Source organism: Mesoplodon mirus, assembly GCF_964341445.2.
Source record: "Mesoplodon mirus genome assembly, chromosome: 7".
NCBI classification, from domain to species: domain Eukaryota; kingdom Metazoa; phylum Chordata; class Mammalia; order Artiodactyla; family Ziphiidae; genus Mesoplodon; species Mesoplodon mirus.
Genome location: NC_138983.1, coordinates 38737551 through 38751529, shown reverse-complemented (window position 1 = coordinate 38751529; position 13979 = coordinate 38737551). Strand labels below are relative to the sequence as shown.

The following is a 13979-nucleotide window of genomic DNA, read 5'->3' as shown; positions in this document are numbered from 1 at the left end:
GCTCAGTGGCCATGGCTCATGGGCCCAGGCGCTCCATGGCATGTGGGATCTTCCCGGACCGGGACACGAACCCATGTCCCCTGCATTGGCAGGCGGACTCTCAACCACTGCACCACCAGGAAAGCCCTTTCTTATTCTTTTACTATCTTCTTTATCAGTTTTAAATGGTATCCTCTGACTTCCACCTATACAACAATTAATGGTCTAATTCTACTTTTGCCTTTCTGTGTCTCTTATTCTCTCATCTTTCAGTTGTATTCTTTTTGTCTACTTTGGCAATATACAAAATGCTTTACATACTGTTGTTCAATCATGCCCCCACTCATGTCTTAGACTGAAATCTACAATCAATGTATTAAATGCTTGTGATCAGTCCTCTGCCAAAGTTTCCTCAGTCATCTCTTGGCTGGAAGAAGTTCATTCTCCTGTAGAATGTGCATCAGAACCACCTGCAGGGCTTGCTTAAACACAAATTGATATACTCCATGCCAAAGCTTCTGATTTTAGCAGGTCTGAGGTGGACCTGAGAATACACATTTTTAACAAGGTCCCAGGTGACTCTGATGTTGCTGGTCTGGGGACTACACTCTGAGAACCACTTCTCTAGTAGATTGCTCAGGAAGGACTCATGGGCTCAGTATTCCCTGAATTTTTGTATGTTTTAAGCTATATTCTATAGCCTTGATATGAAGAACAGCTAGATAGAACATCCTTGGCTCACACCTTCTACCCTTGAGTTTCTTGGAAAATGCTGCTCTACTCTTACCTTACTTTGTATGCTATTCTTGAGAAGTCTGATGTCAGACTAATTTTCTCAGCCATTACATAATTTGTTCTTTTTGCTTGAGCTCCTGAGGAATCTTCCCTTGTTTTAAAAGTCTAATGGTTTTATTATGATATGTCTTAGGGTTGAGCAGTCTGAGTCAAAAGGGTACAAAGTGGGTCTTTTTGATATACAGATATAGGTTTTCTTTATTTCTGGAAGTTTTTCTTGGATTGTATCTTTACGCATTTGTTTGGTTCAAATATTTTTTTTTTCTTTTTTAGAGATTCCAATTACATGCTGGATTTTTGTTGTCTGTCTTCCATTTCAACTACTTTCTCTAGAACCCTTTTACTGTCTTTCTTTACCTCATTTAAATTCTTCTTTGAAATTCAATGACTTAAATTTTCATTTCAATATATTTCCCTTAGACACCTTGTAATTTATTCTTTATTTATGATTTCTCCTATTGCTAGGCATTTCATGGACAGGGATCCTAGTTTGACAGTATTTCCTTCTGTTAGCACAGTGAAGTTCAGTTTATTTAATGGATGATGTTGAGTTATCAGGGGTCATAGGGAGTAACTGGCATGTCTTCTGGATCTTTTCCATTTCTGCAGAATATTCAATTTCCCCCCTGTTACTTTCCTTCTTCTCTTTACTTCCAGGGATCTGAGGGGCATCTCCACTGCTTTTTCTCCTTCTCCTCCAGAGGCAATGTTTTGCCAAGGCTGCCTCCTCTATTCCTGCTAATGTTCAAATTCCTCCCCTGTATTACCTGTATTCCTGGAATACAGGAATACCCTGTATTCCTTCCCTGTGAATTACCAACTCCCTGACCTGACCTCTGTTTAGACTTTTAACACTTTAGTTTAGATTTTCTCTTTCTAAGGGAGATTTTCACTGTGCTTCTTCCAAGCCTCCTGCTCCGCTCTCCTCTTTTCCACAGAGATTCTAAAGACTCCTCCTCCACTCTCCATATTTGCAGAAGTGACAAGAGCTCTGTTTGAAATTTTGTTTATTTTTCTATTTACAAATTATTTGAAGTTTGTGGTATCCTTGGTCTCCTATTAATGCTTTAAGAATAATTTCATGAATGTGTTTACTTGTGCTTCTTGTTGAATTAACAGGTTTTGGGGGAGGATATGTGGAGAGATTAGGATTTAGGCAGCTGCCATTATCCCAGTGCTATTTGGAACTCAGCACAACAGTTTTTCACAAGAGTAAAGTTATGCTTTAAGATACTGAAAGATGGGCCTCCCTGGTGGCACAGTGGTTGAGAGTCTGCCTGCCGATGCAGGGGACGCAGGTTCATGCCCCGGTCCGGGAAGATCCCACATGCCATGGAGCGGCTGGGCCCATGAGCCATGGCCACTGAGCCTGCGTGTCTGGAGCCTGTGCTCCATGGCAGGAGGGGTCACAACAGTGAGATGTCCACATACCGCTAAAAAAAAAAAAAAAAGATACTGGAAGATTCTTTAGCTTTGTAATAATATACTTTGAAATCAGGAAGTGTGATCAGCTTTGTTCTTTTTCAAAATTGTTTGGGATATTTAAGGTCTTCTATAATTAAAACATTATGATATTGGCATAATGACAGACACACAGACCAATGGAACAGAACAGAGAGCCCAGAAATCACTCTATGCAACTGATCTTCAACAAGGGTGCCAAGAATACACAATGTGGAAAAGACAGTGTTTTCAACAAATGGTGTTCAGAGTACTGGGTATTCATATACAAAAGAATGAAATTGGATTTTTATCTTATACCATACACAAAAATCAACTCAAAATGGATTAAAAGCTTATATGTAAACTTGAAACTAAAACTTCTACAAGAAAACATAGGAGGAAAGGTTTAGATATTGGTTCTGGCAACGATTTCATGAATATGTCACCAAAAGTACAGTTAACTAAAGCAAAAATAGGTAAGTGGGACTACATCAAACTAAAAAGCTTCTGCACAGCAAAGGAAACAATCAACAGAGTGAAAAGTCAATCTAAGGAATGGGAGAATATATTTGCAAACCATATATCTGATAAGGGGTTAACTTCCAAAGTACATAAGGAACTCCTTCAACTCAAGAGCAAGAAAAACAAAAACAAATAAAAAAGGGAACCTAATAACCTGATTAATACATTGGCTAAAGATTTGAACAGACATTTCTCCAAAGAAGACATACAAATGGCCAACAGAAAAGATGCTCAATGTCATTAATCATCATGAAATGCAAATCAAAATCATAATGAAATGTCAGTTCCTACATGGTAGGGTGGCCATTATCAAAAAGCAAAAGGCAAAAAAGCAACAGGTAAAATTAATTTTAATAACATTTTATTTGACCCAATATATCCAAAATATTATCATTTCAATGATAATGTAATCAATATAAAAATTATTAACAAGATATTTTACATTCTATTTTTCATACTAAGTCTTAGAAATCCAGAGTGCATTTTACAATTACAGCATATTTTAATTCAGACAAACCATATTTCAGATCAGATACACATATGGCTAAAGGCTACCATGCTGGACAAAAGTAAAGTTTTGTGTAGAGGCGTGACATGATCTGAGTTATATTTTAACCAGGATTCCTCTGGGCCTATCTTTTCATGTAGAAAATGAGAGTAGTAATTTCTACCTCACCGGAGTTTTGTGATAGTGAAATGGGATAATATATATGAAGCATAGAGCCTCGTCCTTGGCACATAATAAGTAATCAATAAATATTAGTTTTCTTCCCCTTCCTACATAATGAAATACTAGAAAACAATTTTGCTTTACAGGATTTTAAAATATAAATCTGACATGAAATTAATTCATTTACTACTAATAATTAATAATTCTGAGCACTTACGTGCTACAAACTGTGCTATAATACTGAGTATGCATACAGACAAACTATGTTATGCCAGACAGAAGGAAATTGAGACTAGTGAAGGAGACAAATACTTAAAAACCTAACATTGGATAAACTTTAATAGAGGTAAGAACATATGAAATAAAACAGGAATATTCATGCAAAGTAATTAAAAGTTACAAAACCCAACTTACATTACACATAAAGTCTATTACTTGTCAATGTCTTGCCTTTGGCCAAATATCGAATTGGACAGCTCTGAAAAATGCTTGTGATTACTATAGTTAAGAATTAACAATGCTTTATATAGTGTTAGAGAATGTTCTGATTTCATTCTTTTACACACAGCTATCCAGTTTTCCCAGCAGCACTTACTGAAGAGACTATCTTTTCTCCATTGTATATTCTTGCCTCCTTTGTCACAGATTGTCCATAAGTGTGTGGATTTATTTCTGGGTTCTCTTTCTGTTCCATTGATCTGTGTCTGTTTTAGTGCCAGTACCATACCGCTTTAATTACTGTAGCTTTGTAGTATAATCTGAAGTTGGGAACTGTGATTCCTCCAGCTCTGTTCTTTTTTATCAAGACTGCTTTGGCTATTTGGGGTCTTTTGTGTTTCCATACAAATTTTAAATGTAATTGTTCTAGTTCTGTGAAAAACGTCATTGGTAGTTTGAAGGCGATTACACTGAATTTGTAGATTGCACAATGGAATACTGCTCAGCCATAAACAAGAATGAAATTTTGCTATTTGCAACAACATGGATGGACTTGGAAGTCATTATGCTAAATGAAATAAGTCAGACAGAGAAATGCAAATACTGTATGATATCACTTATATGTGGAATCTAAAAAATACAACAAACTGGTGAATATAACCAAAAAGAAGCAGACCCACGGATATGGAGGACAAACTAGTGGCTACCAGTGGGGAGAGGGAAGGGAGGAGGGGCAATAAAGAAGTAGGGAGTTAAGAGGTACAAACTATTAGGTATAAAATAAGCTACAAGGATATATTGTACAACGTGGGGAATATAGCCAATATATTATAGTAACTATAAGTGGAATATAATCTTTAAAAATTGTGAATCACTATATTGTACACCTGTAACTTATATAATACTGTACAGCAACTATATTTCAGTTAAAAAAAGAATTAACAATGCCTTATAAAATAAAACATTATTAATCAATGGATATCAAACTACCTAGACAAAATTATTTCTATTTACAAATAGAAAAATATAAATGAATAAGAAATACTAGCTTCAGTCAATATTATAAACCATACATTATATACCATATGTATACATTAATGGTGCATACAACTGGAACATTCTTAGGCAGTGCTTTTTATGCTAATATTGCCCAGGCAATTGTTTCAACCTGAATTTTCTAACCTAAAATCAACCTAAATTTCCAGCTGTTGTCAGAATAGAGAAAAATCACATTCATTTAGCAATATGTATTGAAACCTTTAAAATGTTTATCCTTTTCACCGAGTAATTCCACTTCTGCAAATCCAGTGAATGGAGAAAAGGATTTCTGCACAAAGATCTTAATCAAAACACTATAATGAAAATTTGGAAACAACCTAAATGTGCAACAATCAGGAAACTGCTAAATTCACTACAGCAGTGGTCCCCAACCTTTCTGGCACCAGGGACCGGTTTCATGGAAGACAATTTTTCCACGGACTGGGAGGGGGAGGGTGCAGCGATGGTTCAGGTGGTAATTCAAGCGATGGGGAGCAGCAGATGAAGCTTCACTCGCTCACCTTCCAGAGGTCTCCATCCTCTTTGAAATAAAGTGCAGACCTTAAGGAAACCTGTATCTTAACAACTCTACCAGTGCTTTTCACACAGACACCCAATTTTTTAAATTCTTTTTTAAATTAAATAATATTTGGTCATTGTAGAAAATCAGAAAATATAAAGATAAGCAACACTTTTGAAAATAAAATGACCTCATCACCTAGAAACTACTGCTGGCAACATTTTAGAGTATACACAAACACATACACTCACTCCAGTATATTTTCATTCAGTTGCATGGCTTTAAATACTATCTACGTGATGATGAGTTTCGAATTCATATCTCCAGCCGAGACATCTCCCTAACTCTAAACATAAATCCACCTGCCTACTCGACATCTACACTTTCATATCTAATAGACATTTCAAACTCAACATGCCCCAAACTGAACTCCTGATCTTCACCACCAAACCTGCTCTTCCTGGCTTAACCCATCTCAACTGGCTATGGATTACTGTATAACAACTTATCGCTGCCATCAGGATGCCTCAGTTCTATGCAATGTGGGCCCTTCCTTACAGTTGCTTGAGTATCCTCGCAACACGGCAGCTGCCTCTCCCCAAGTAACTAATCCAAAAATGAGAGCCTGGCACAATGCCTTTTAGGACCTAGCTTTGAAGTCAAACATCATCACTTCCACCATAATCTATTCAATAGAAGCAAGTTACTAAATACAGCCCACACTCAAAGGGAAGGAAATTAAGTTCCTCCTCTTGAAGAGAGAAACATCAGAGAATTTGTAGACCTATTATACAACAACCACAACATCTCATTTGATGGCAACTTCATTCTTCTAGACACTCAGGTCCCTGGAGTCATCCTTGTCTCTGTCTCACTCTCACCCCTCATCTAATCTGTTAGGAAATCATTCTCATTCTCCTTTAAATATATATCCAGAGTCTAACCGTTTCTCTCCACTCCCAAGCTGCTACCACCACTGCTGTGAAGGACATGTACACCTGTCTCCTGAATTGCTGAAATACCCTGCTTCTACTTTAGCCCCTTACGGTGCACTCTTCACACAGTGTGATCCTTTTAGAATTCAAGTCAGATCATGTCTCTCCTCTGCTGAAACCCTGCACTGGCTCCCCATTCTCTCAGAGCAAAAGCCAAAGTCTTCACATGGAACTGCAAGACCCTACATCAGAGGCCTCCAACGCCCAGGCTGTGGACCGGTACCCGTCCACGGCCTGTTAGGAACCAGGCCACACAGCAGGAGTTGAGCGGCAGGCGAGCAAGCAAAGCTTCATGTGCCGCTCCCCATCACTCCCGTTACTGCCTGAACCACCCCCCCCGCCGTCACCAGGTGGAAAAACTGTCTTCCACGAAACCAGTCCCTGGTGCCAAAAAGGTTGGGGACCGCTGTCCTACATAATCTGGCCTCATCACCACCTTCATCATTCTGCTTCGGCGTCCTTGCCCTCCTCACTACTTCTGTCTTTACTCCAGCTGTTCTTTCTGCCTAGAAGAGTCTTTCCTCAGATATCCACTTGACTAATTCCCTCACCTCTTCCAAGTCTTTGCTCAAGTCCCACCTATTCAATAAAGTCCATTCTGACTACTTTATAAAATGCTATAAACTGCCCAACTCCCACGCTCTCTCCGGATTTCCCTTACTCTGCTCTTCTTTCCATAGCACTTTTAGCCTAATGTACTTTAAATTAACTGATAATTGTCTTTACTGTTCATTGTCTGCTTCCTCTTACTAGAATATAAGTTCCATGAGAGCAGGAATGTTGATCTGTGTTGTTCACAGATGTATCACAGATGTATCCCAAACGCCTAAAGCAGTGCCTAGCACATAGGAGAAGCTCAATGAATATGTGTTGAATTAATGAAGAGACATAACTTTAAAAAATTAAAATAATTTAGAAAACTTTTTCAGTTAGTAAAAATACATATGGCAAACATCTTCCCATATGACTTTAAAGGGCTATTCAGTATATGACTACACGGCTATATCACAATTTACCTAAACAATTTCCTTTAATTGGACATTTAGATAGTCACCAGCTTTTCTCATTTATAAATAACGTAATGAACATCTATTGATATGTTACATGACTTATTTCCTTGGGAAATATTTCTAGAAGTAGAAATGCTGGGTCAAACGATGTGTGCATTTTTAAGGATAAGTATATTATACTGCTTTTACCAGCAATGCATGAGAATGCACATTTTCCCACCTCCCAAGATGGGTTATTAAAGAATTTAAAACAGATAAACCTGGATTCCTATCTGGGTACTGCCATTAATGACCTTAAAATTATTCTATCTATAAAACAGGGATAATAATTGCACCTACCTCCCCATTGTTGTGAATATTAAAGGAAACAAAACATATGTAAAGCACTTACACTGCTCGACACAGTAAACATTCAATAACATGTTACGTTTATTTCTACCATTACTGTGACTTGAAAGAAATCAACTGCAAAGTGCCCTGCACATTATTACAAGACGGCAATCTGTTACTATAATAAAGTATTTCTTTAAAGCTCAACTTCTTTTTTAATCATTTAGCAATGAATTACAAATATTCCTAATACAATGCATCTAACTGGGAGGAACAATATTATTACTACCTCGATCTCTATTTTTGTTTGCCTTTTGACAGCGGGAAACCATAAACAAAGTTTTGCATTCCCTGTCACCAAGGAGACAAGACACCAGAGGAAAGCAGGAAAACAAACTCTGCCAAGTGAGCCAACTACACGTCTTATCTCAGTCTGGTCAGCACGTCCCGCTGGCCACTACTGGGGTGGCAGACGGTAAATTAAGGATTCACCAGGGACTCCGAACAGGGCTGCCGTGTCTGAAAAGCCAAACTATGGCAACTTCCTTAAAGCATCGTTGGAAAAAAATAGTGCGAGTCACAGCGAAGGCTCTGCGTTGCCTTTGAAACGTACACCAACGCACGCCACCCGTCAGCGCGCGCGCGCGCGCACACGGACACACACGCACATTTTGACGCCCTCTGTAGGGCCTAGCTTTTCGCCTGACCCAGCTCTCAGATCGGAAAACTCGTTCCTGTGCAGTTGCTGACTCGGAGGTCAGTCACCTCCTAAGCCTCGGCTCAACCCAAACGTCCCAGGGAGGTTTGCTTTGATGGTTTTACATTCAAACCTACCCCAGACCCACAACCCCAAGAACCCTGACCCCCAAGAAACCCCAATAATGACCGGAAAGCCACTCCGCGTTTCTCCCTAAGGACAGGAAACGCAAACCCGGATGCGTGGGGCAGGGTGGGCGGCCGCCCGGGCGCCCGCACCGCCCCCGACCCCCGGCCGAGGCCGAGCGCGGGCTCGGGGCCTCGGCGCTTCCCGCGGACGCGCATCCCTGCGCCACGTCGGCCCGCGCCCCCGCCCGCGCCCAGCACTCACCGAGCTCTTCGTGCCCAGCCGCCTCGGCCGCCGCCGGCGCCGCAGCTTCCATCTCTCGGGGGTCTCCAGGACGCCGCCGCCCCGGGACGCGCGCTCCTACCGCTGCGTGGCCAAGGCCTCCCCGGCTGAGCGGGAACCGCGCCAAGCCCGGCGCACCGCACCCGCGCGGCGGGGAGCATGCGCAGTGGGGCGGCCCGGCCCGGCCGAGGCGCCAGGGCTCGAGGAGCCTTCCTGGGGCGCTGGGTTGCGGCCAGTGAGCAGCGCTCGGGGTAGAAGACCCGAGTGAGTGGAGGTCCGGCTGCAGAAGGGCAGGGTAACGGGAGAGGAGGGACGTTTTGGAGATAACTGGGGGTAGTAACTTAGAGCTGGCGGAGACCTAGGCCTATAGCTCCCTGGTGGGGATGGGGGTGGGGAGGGTGTCTTTACAGATGACCACGAGCTTAAATTCCAGGACGCCATCTACTTGCAAGGCTTTAGCATTCTGCAAGGCACCTTGAAGAATGCAAAGTAGGAGGGAATTTGCCCCATCCATGTTGGAGTTCTGACTACTTGTTTTTCCGTCTCTATGCCTCTATTTAGAGATAGAGGGTGCCCTCAAGTAGCGTTTCATTTAGTCAGATAGTTTCACTTTAAGGATTTTTCAGTGCCCTTCAGATACTTGACGTTAGCCGCAGTGTTGAAAGGAAATTAAGGTTAAGAGTAATTATACTGATGCAGTGTCAAATATTCTTAAGCACTGTACATGCATTGTCTTATTTAATTCAGATGACAAGCCTGTGCGATAATTCTAATGTGTATTTTTACAGATGTGGGAACTAAGCGCACAGAGCTAAGTAACCTGTCCAAGGATAACAAAGTAGTAAATGGCAAAGCTGGAATTCTGTCTGCAGCCAGAGCTGGGGCTTTCAATATGCAGCTGGCCCCTCAGGTGGGTACATCAGTGGATGAAGAAGGCTTTTGGATAGAATGAAAGTGCTTTAATTTTGAAATTGCTCTTTTTTTTTTCATTTCATAGTTCTTTAAAGCCAGGACATAAGACTTTTTCTTTTTGTCCGTTCTATTTCAGTAGGGTCTTCTGAGGAAAGTTGGTTTGTTGTTGTTTTGATGGGGGGGTTGTGTCTGATTTCTAGGATCACTGATATAACTACATGGTGATAGTGATAAATATTTAAAATGCTAAGATTTAAAAAGTACGCAGTTACATAATATCTGTATCTTTCCTCCTGTTGCATCTTTTGTGAGTTTTACTAGTGGTTTGCCAAAACCCTTTGTTTTCCTTAAATCAACGCCAGTCATTCACAGACATACACTTGCAAGCCCCAAAGAAAGGTTTTCTGTAAAATGTTCCTGACACATAACAAAAATGTAGGGGAGATAGAGAAAAAAGAACTCTATCGTGGTGGATCATAACTAGAGGAATGTCCCTAAGCCGTATTGGGGTGGGGTACCTAGTTACAGATCAGTGGGAGAGAAGACAGGCATCAGATAGGTAACTGTCCAAGAAACCACCCATTGTAGTGAGAACACTTGGAGCAGTGTCTTGAAAGAGCAACATTATCCTTTGAGTGTTAAAAGGGATCAAAAGCCATTGTCCTCTAATCTCAGCATCAGGAAACGCAGATCTGGCAGTGTGAAAGGGAAAAAGGTCTGACCTGTAATGGAGGCCTGGGCTGAGGCAGGCAGCCAGACTCAGTGTTTTTACAGACTGATATGGAGATAAGCCAAGTGATAGGGATGATCATAAAATTCAAGACAATTATATGGTTTCATATTGCACTACTTGAGAAGATATTTACTGTGACTTCTGCTCCAGATCTTGTAAATTGAAAGAGGGTATAGGGAAAAGCTGTATTAGAATAAAGACATTATAAAGAATCTGACTATTTGAACCCTGGCGATTCCTTTCTTTCTTTTCCTCACTTTAACTTCCTGGATCATATGTCAATTACTTCCTCCTTTGTAACTACCATACTTTGTTCATATCTCTGTTGTAACATCTCCCCCTGTGCATTATAATTATTTCCCTGTCCGAGTCTTCTGCTGTACTGTGAATGCCTGCAGGAGAGAAGCTGTATCTTTGTCTGTGTCTTTGTCTCAAAAGGCCTAGCAGAGTGCCCTGCATGTATCAGTGGTTCAGTAAATAGGTGTTGAAAGTTGTTGAATATAGCCTCATGGATACATGAAGGGAAATATTTAGAAAGCTTTAATTTATTCAAACACATTTATGGAGCACCTCCCCTGTGCCAGGGACTATGCTAGAGTCAGGGTCTATAATGGCAAAGAATATTGGTATGAACTGGAGTTCATAGTCTAGTATAGGAGGATGCAAAAGAAAAGAACTAAACAAAATATTAACTATGTAATTACAGTGTTGGTGAAGAAAATAGTAATAGGGTGCTACTGGAGAAACTACTTCGGATTGAGTAGGCAGGACAGTCTTCTTGGAGAGCATTTAAGCTGACACCTCAAGATTAGGAGTTAGATGTATGCAGGGAGAAAAGCAGTTCAGGCTGTGAGAATAGCCTTCACCATTTCACAGATGGAGAAACGGCTGTGTTTCAGACATGTTGATTTGAGACACCTGTGGAACATCTAGATAGCATCTTTTATACAGTAGTTAGATCTCAAAAGTTTCTTCGTGTGTAAAATAATATTTCCAACCTCACAGTTTGTTGTGAAGATTTAATGAGATAAAGTATTTAGAACATTAGTCCATTGCCTAGTTCACAGAAAGCATCAAGTAAACTGAACATATTAATTAGGAGTTTTTTATTGTACTAGAGAGAGGGACCAGCTTAAACTAACTTAAGACAAAGGGGGACTTTAATGAGGGTACTGAGATCCCCAGGACAGAGATTTGACTGGGGTCAGAAACAGCTGATTTTGATGCCTCTGAGACTCTGTCTCCTTCTCCTGCCATTGCTTTTCTCTGTGCACCTGCTTGTATATCTGTGCAGGTTTTTGCTGCAGAGGTCCTCTGCTTCTCAGGTTTACCTGGCAGGAAACATGGTTCCTAAACCCTCGCAATTTCTGTAGTTTACAGTTCAGGTGTCCAGAAAGACACTAGTTTCTTTTTTTTTTTCAGTTTCAGTTTTTAAATTTCTCAGGAAAGAACTGTGATTAGATCAACTTAGATCAGGTTCTCACCCCAGACTGGTAAAATGAGGGGTGAACAAAGTCATATATGTGGTAGGTACTGATGAAATTATTGCGGATGACAGTGTGAAGAAGGTAACAGTTTCCAAAAAAGAAAAGCTGAGCAGACCAAATCCTCAGCATTTACTCTGTTTTGATTCCCTTCTGTGTAAAATATTATTTATTATGTATCTTAAATGTTTTACCCTCTTATGTTTTCAATGTATATAGAGATAATTTCTGACCATCTTCTAATTAATATCCACCTTAATGACTTCTGTATTCTGTTGAAGAATTTAGGAAACATGCTGACCAGCACTGGTCCTCTTAAGAGTTTCTTTGTTGGAGTAATTGTTGCTGATAACCATACTTTTATTACCAATAAGTTTGTTTTATTTAACTCTTTATGACTGATTTAGTAGATTAAAATTAACTGAAAACTGTGCCTAGAGGAAAGAGAATGTAAGTAGTACAAGATAACTAAAAAAACCTGATATTCTCAAGTAAAAATTTTTTAAAAGATAGTGCATCCATAAAACAAGAATAGAGTGCCACGGAAAAAGGAATGTTCATGGAACAAAAAGTAGAACAAAAAGACAAAAAGAAAGGAAAATAGAAAAAATAATAAAATTAAGAATTCGTCTAGCAGGTCCAAGGAGAAGGAAAAATCAAAGTAATAATACAACAGAATTTCTCAGAATTGAAGGGTATTTGTTTCCATATTAGAAGGATTGCCCAGTACAACACTGAATGCCCAGTACAGCAGATTAAAACAGACTTAAGCCAAGACATATCTAAATTGTAAAATTTTAGAACACTGAAAATAGTAGGGAGATCCTAACAGCTTTTTGAGATAAAAAAATGAATAAATAAAAGGTGAGGAAGGGATCACATTCAGTTGCAGTTGCATCTAACTGCCCAGTAGCAACAACAAAAGCTGGAGGACAGTGGAGCACTGCATTACAACTTCTGAAGTAAAACACATCCAACTTAGAATCTGATAACTAGCCAAACTATCAATCAGATGAAAGCATAAAATAAACACATTTTAAGATATATAAGAGCTCAAAAAATATACTTCCTTCTCTTAGAAAGCATGGGAGGAATGCTCCATCAAAATTAAGGAGTAAACCTAGGAAGAAGTAGACATGGGATCCAGGAAAGCAGGGATCCAACACAGGAGAGGTGAATCCCAAGAAGATGCCAAATGCCAGGGTCCCAGTTGTGCAGCAGTCCTAGAGAGTAAGCAGTCTAAATTGGGGCAGGAGAACAGAAGGTACCAAGAAGGGATACCTTCAAACACAAAACATTGATAAAAGAAATACAAGTACAGTGCTCCATTTTCCTTGGCAGTGAATAATATGTGTCAAGTCATAATAATAAAAACACAAAACATAACTTTAACAGAGAATGTATTACAACTCTGTTTGAAGATGTGGGTTTGGTGGGGAGAAATATTCTCTATGAAGGCTGTGTAAAAGAGCTAAATTCTCACTTTTCAGAGTTGTGAGAAAATAGATATCTAAAGCTGAAACATCAATACTACTGTAAGAGTGTTATTTACAGATATGGAGGTAAATACCAAATGAAACTACCAAAGGAGTTCGAAGTGGTAGCCTCTTGAGAAAGGGAATCGTAGGGAGAACTGGTTTTTCATTATGTCTTGTTTGATTCTTTGAGTACGTGATAAAAACAAACACTAAATTTACAAAAAGGGAAAGTCATGGTCCCTGCCAAACACTAATTTTTGTCAAGACAGGTATTCAAGAAAGTCATCTATATGTGAAGTTTATTATTTTTAAAAAGTTACGTTTTCCTGTTCTGTAGTTGATTTCAAATACTTCATTTTTAATGTCAGTTCTCTCTGGGACTGGGGAGACAGCAGTTTCAGAATTTACATTTGAATGACTGGGAACGACTGAAGAGAGGAGATTTTCTGCAAAGTCCTTTGAAATTTTATAGTCAAAATGAGAGGGACCCTTCTTGAGAAAGACTGCTGGCCTACAAGAAATAGAGT

At 39.8% G+C, this 13979-nt stretch overlaps 2 protein-coding genes across 2 annotated transcripts in view; one reads left to right on the top strand and one right to left on the bottom strand.

Moving 5' to 3' along the window:
- Positions 1–8977, bottom strand: part of SLC36A4 (solute carrier family 36 member 4) — a 59732-nt gene extending 50755 nt beyond the window's left edge. Inside the window, exon 1 of the mRNA XM_082628464.1 lies at positions 8828–8977. Within this exon, the coding sequence (XP_082484590.1) occupies positions 8828–8879 (52 nt within the window). The 5' untranslated portion in view covers positions 8880–8977. The remainder of the gene's footprint in view (positions 1–8827) is intronic.
- A 37-nt stretch (positions 8978–9014) lies between these two features.
- The window catches only part of DEUP1 (deuterosome assembly protein 1), a 222413-nt gene continuing 217448 nt past the window's right edge, over positions 9015–13979 (top strand). The window contains exons 1-2 of the mRNA XM_082628463.1: positions 9015–9119; positions 9634–9755. The gene's annotated coding sequence lies outside the window, so the exon portion shown is untranslated. The remainder of the gene's footprint in view (positions 9120–9633; positions 9756–13979) is intronic.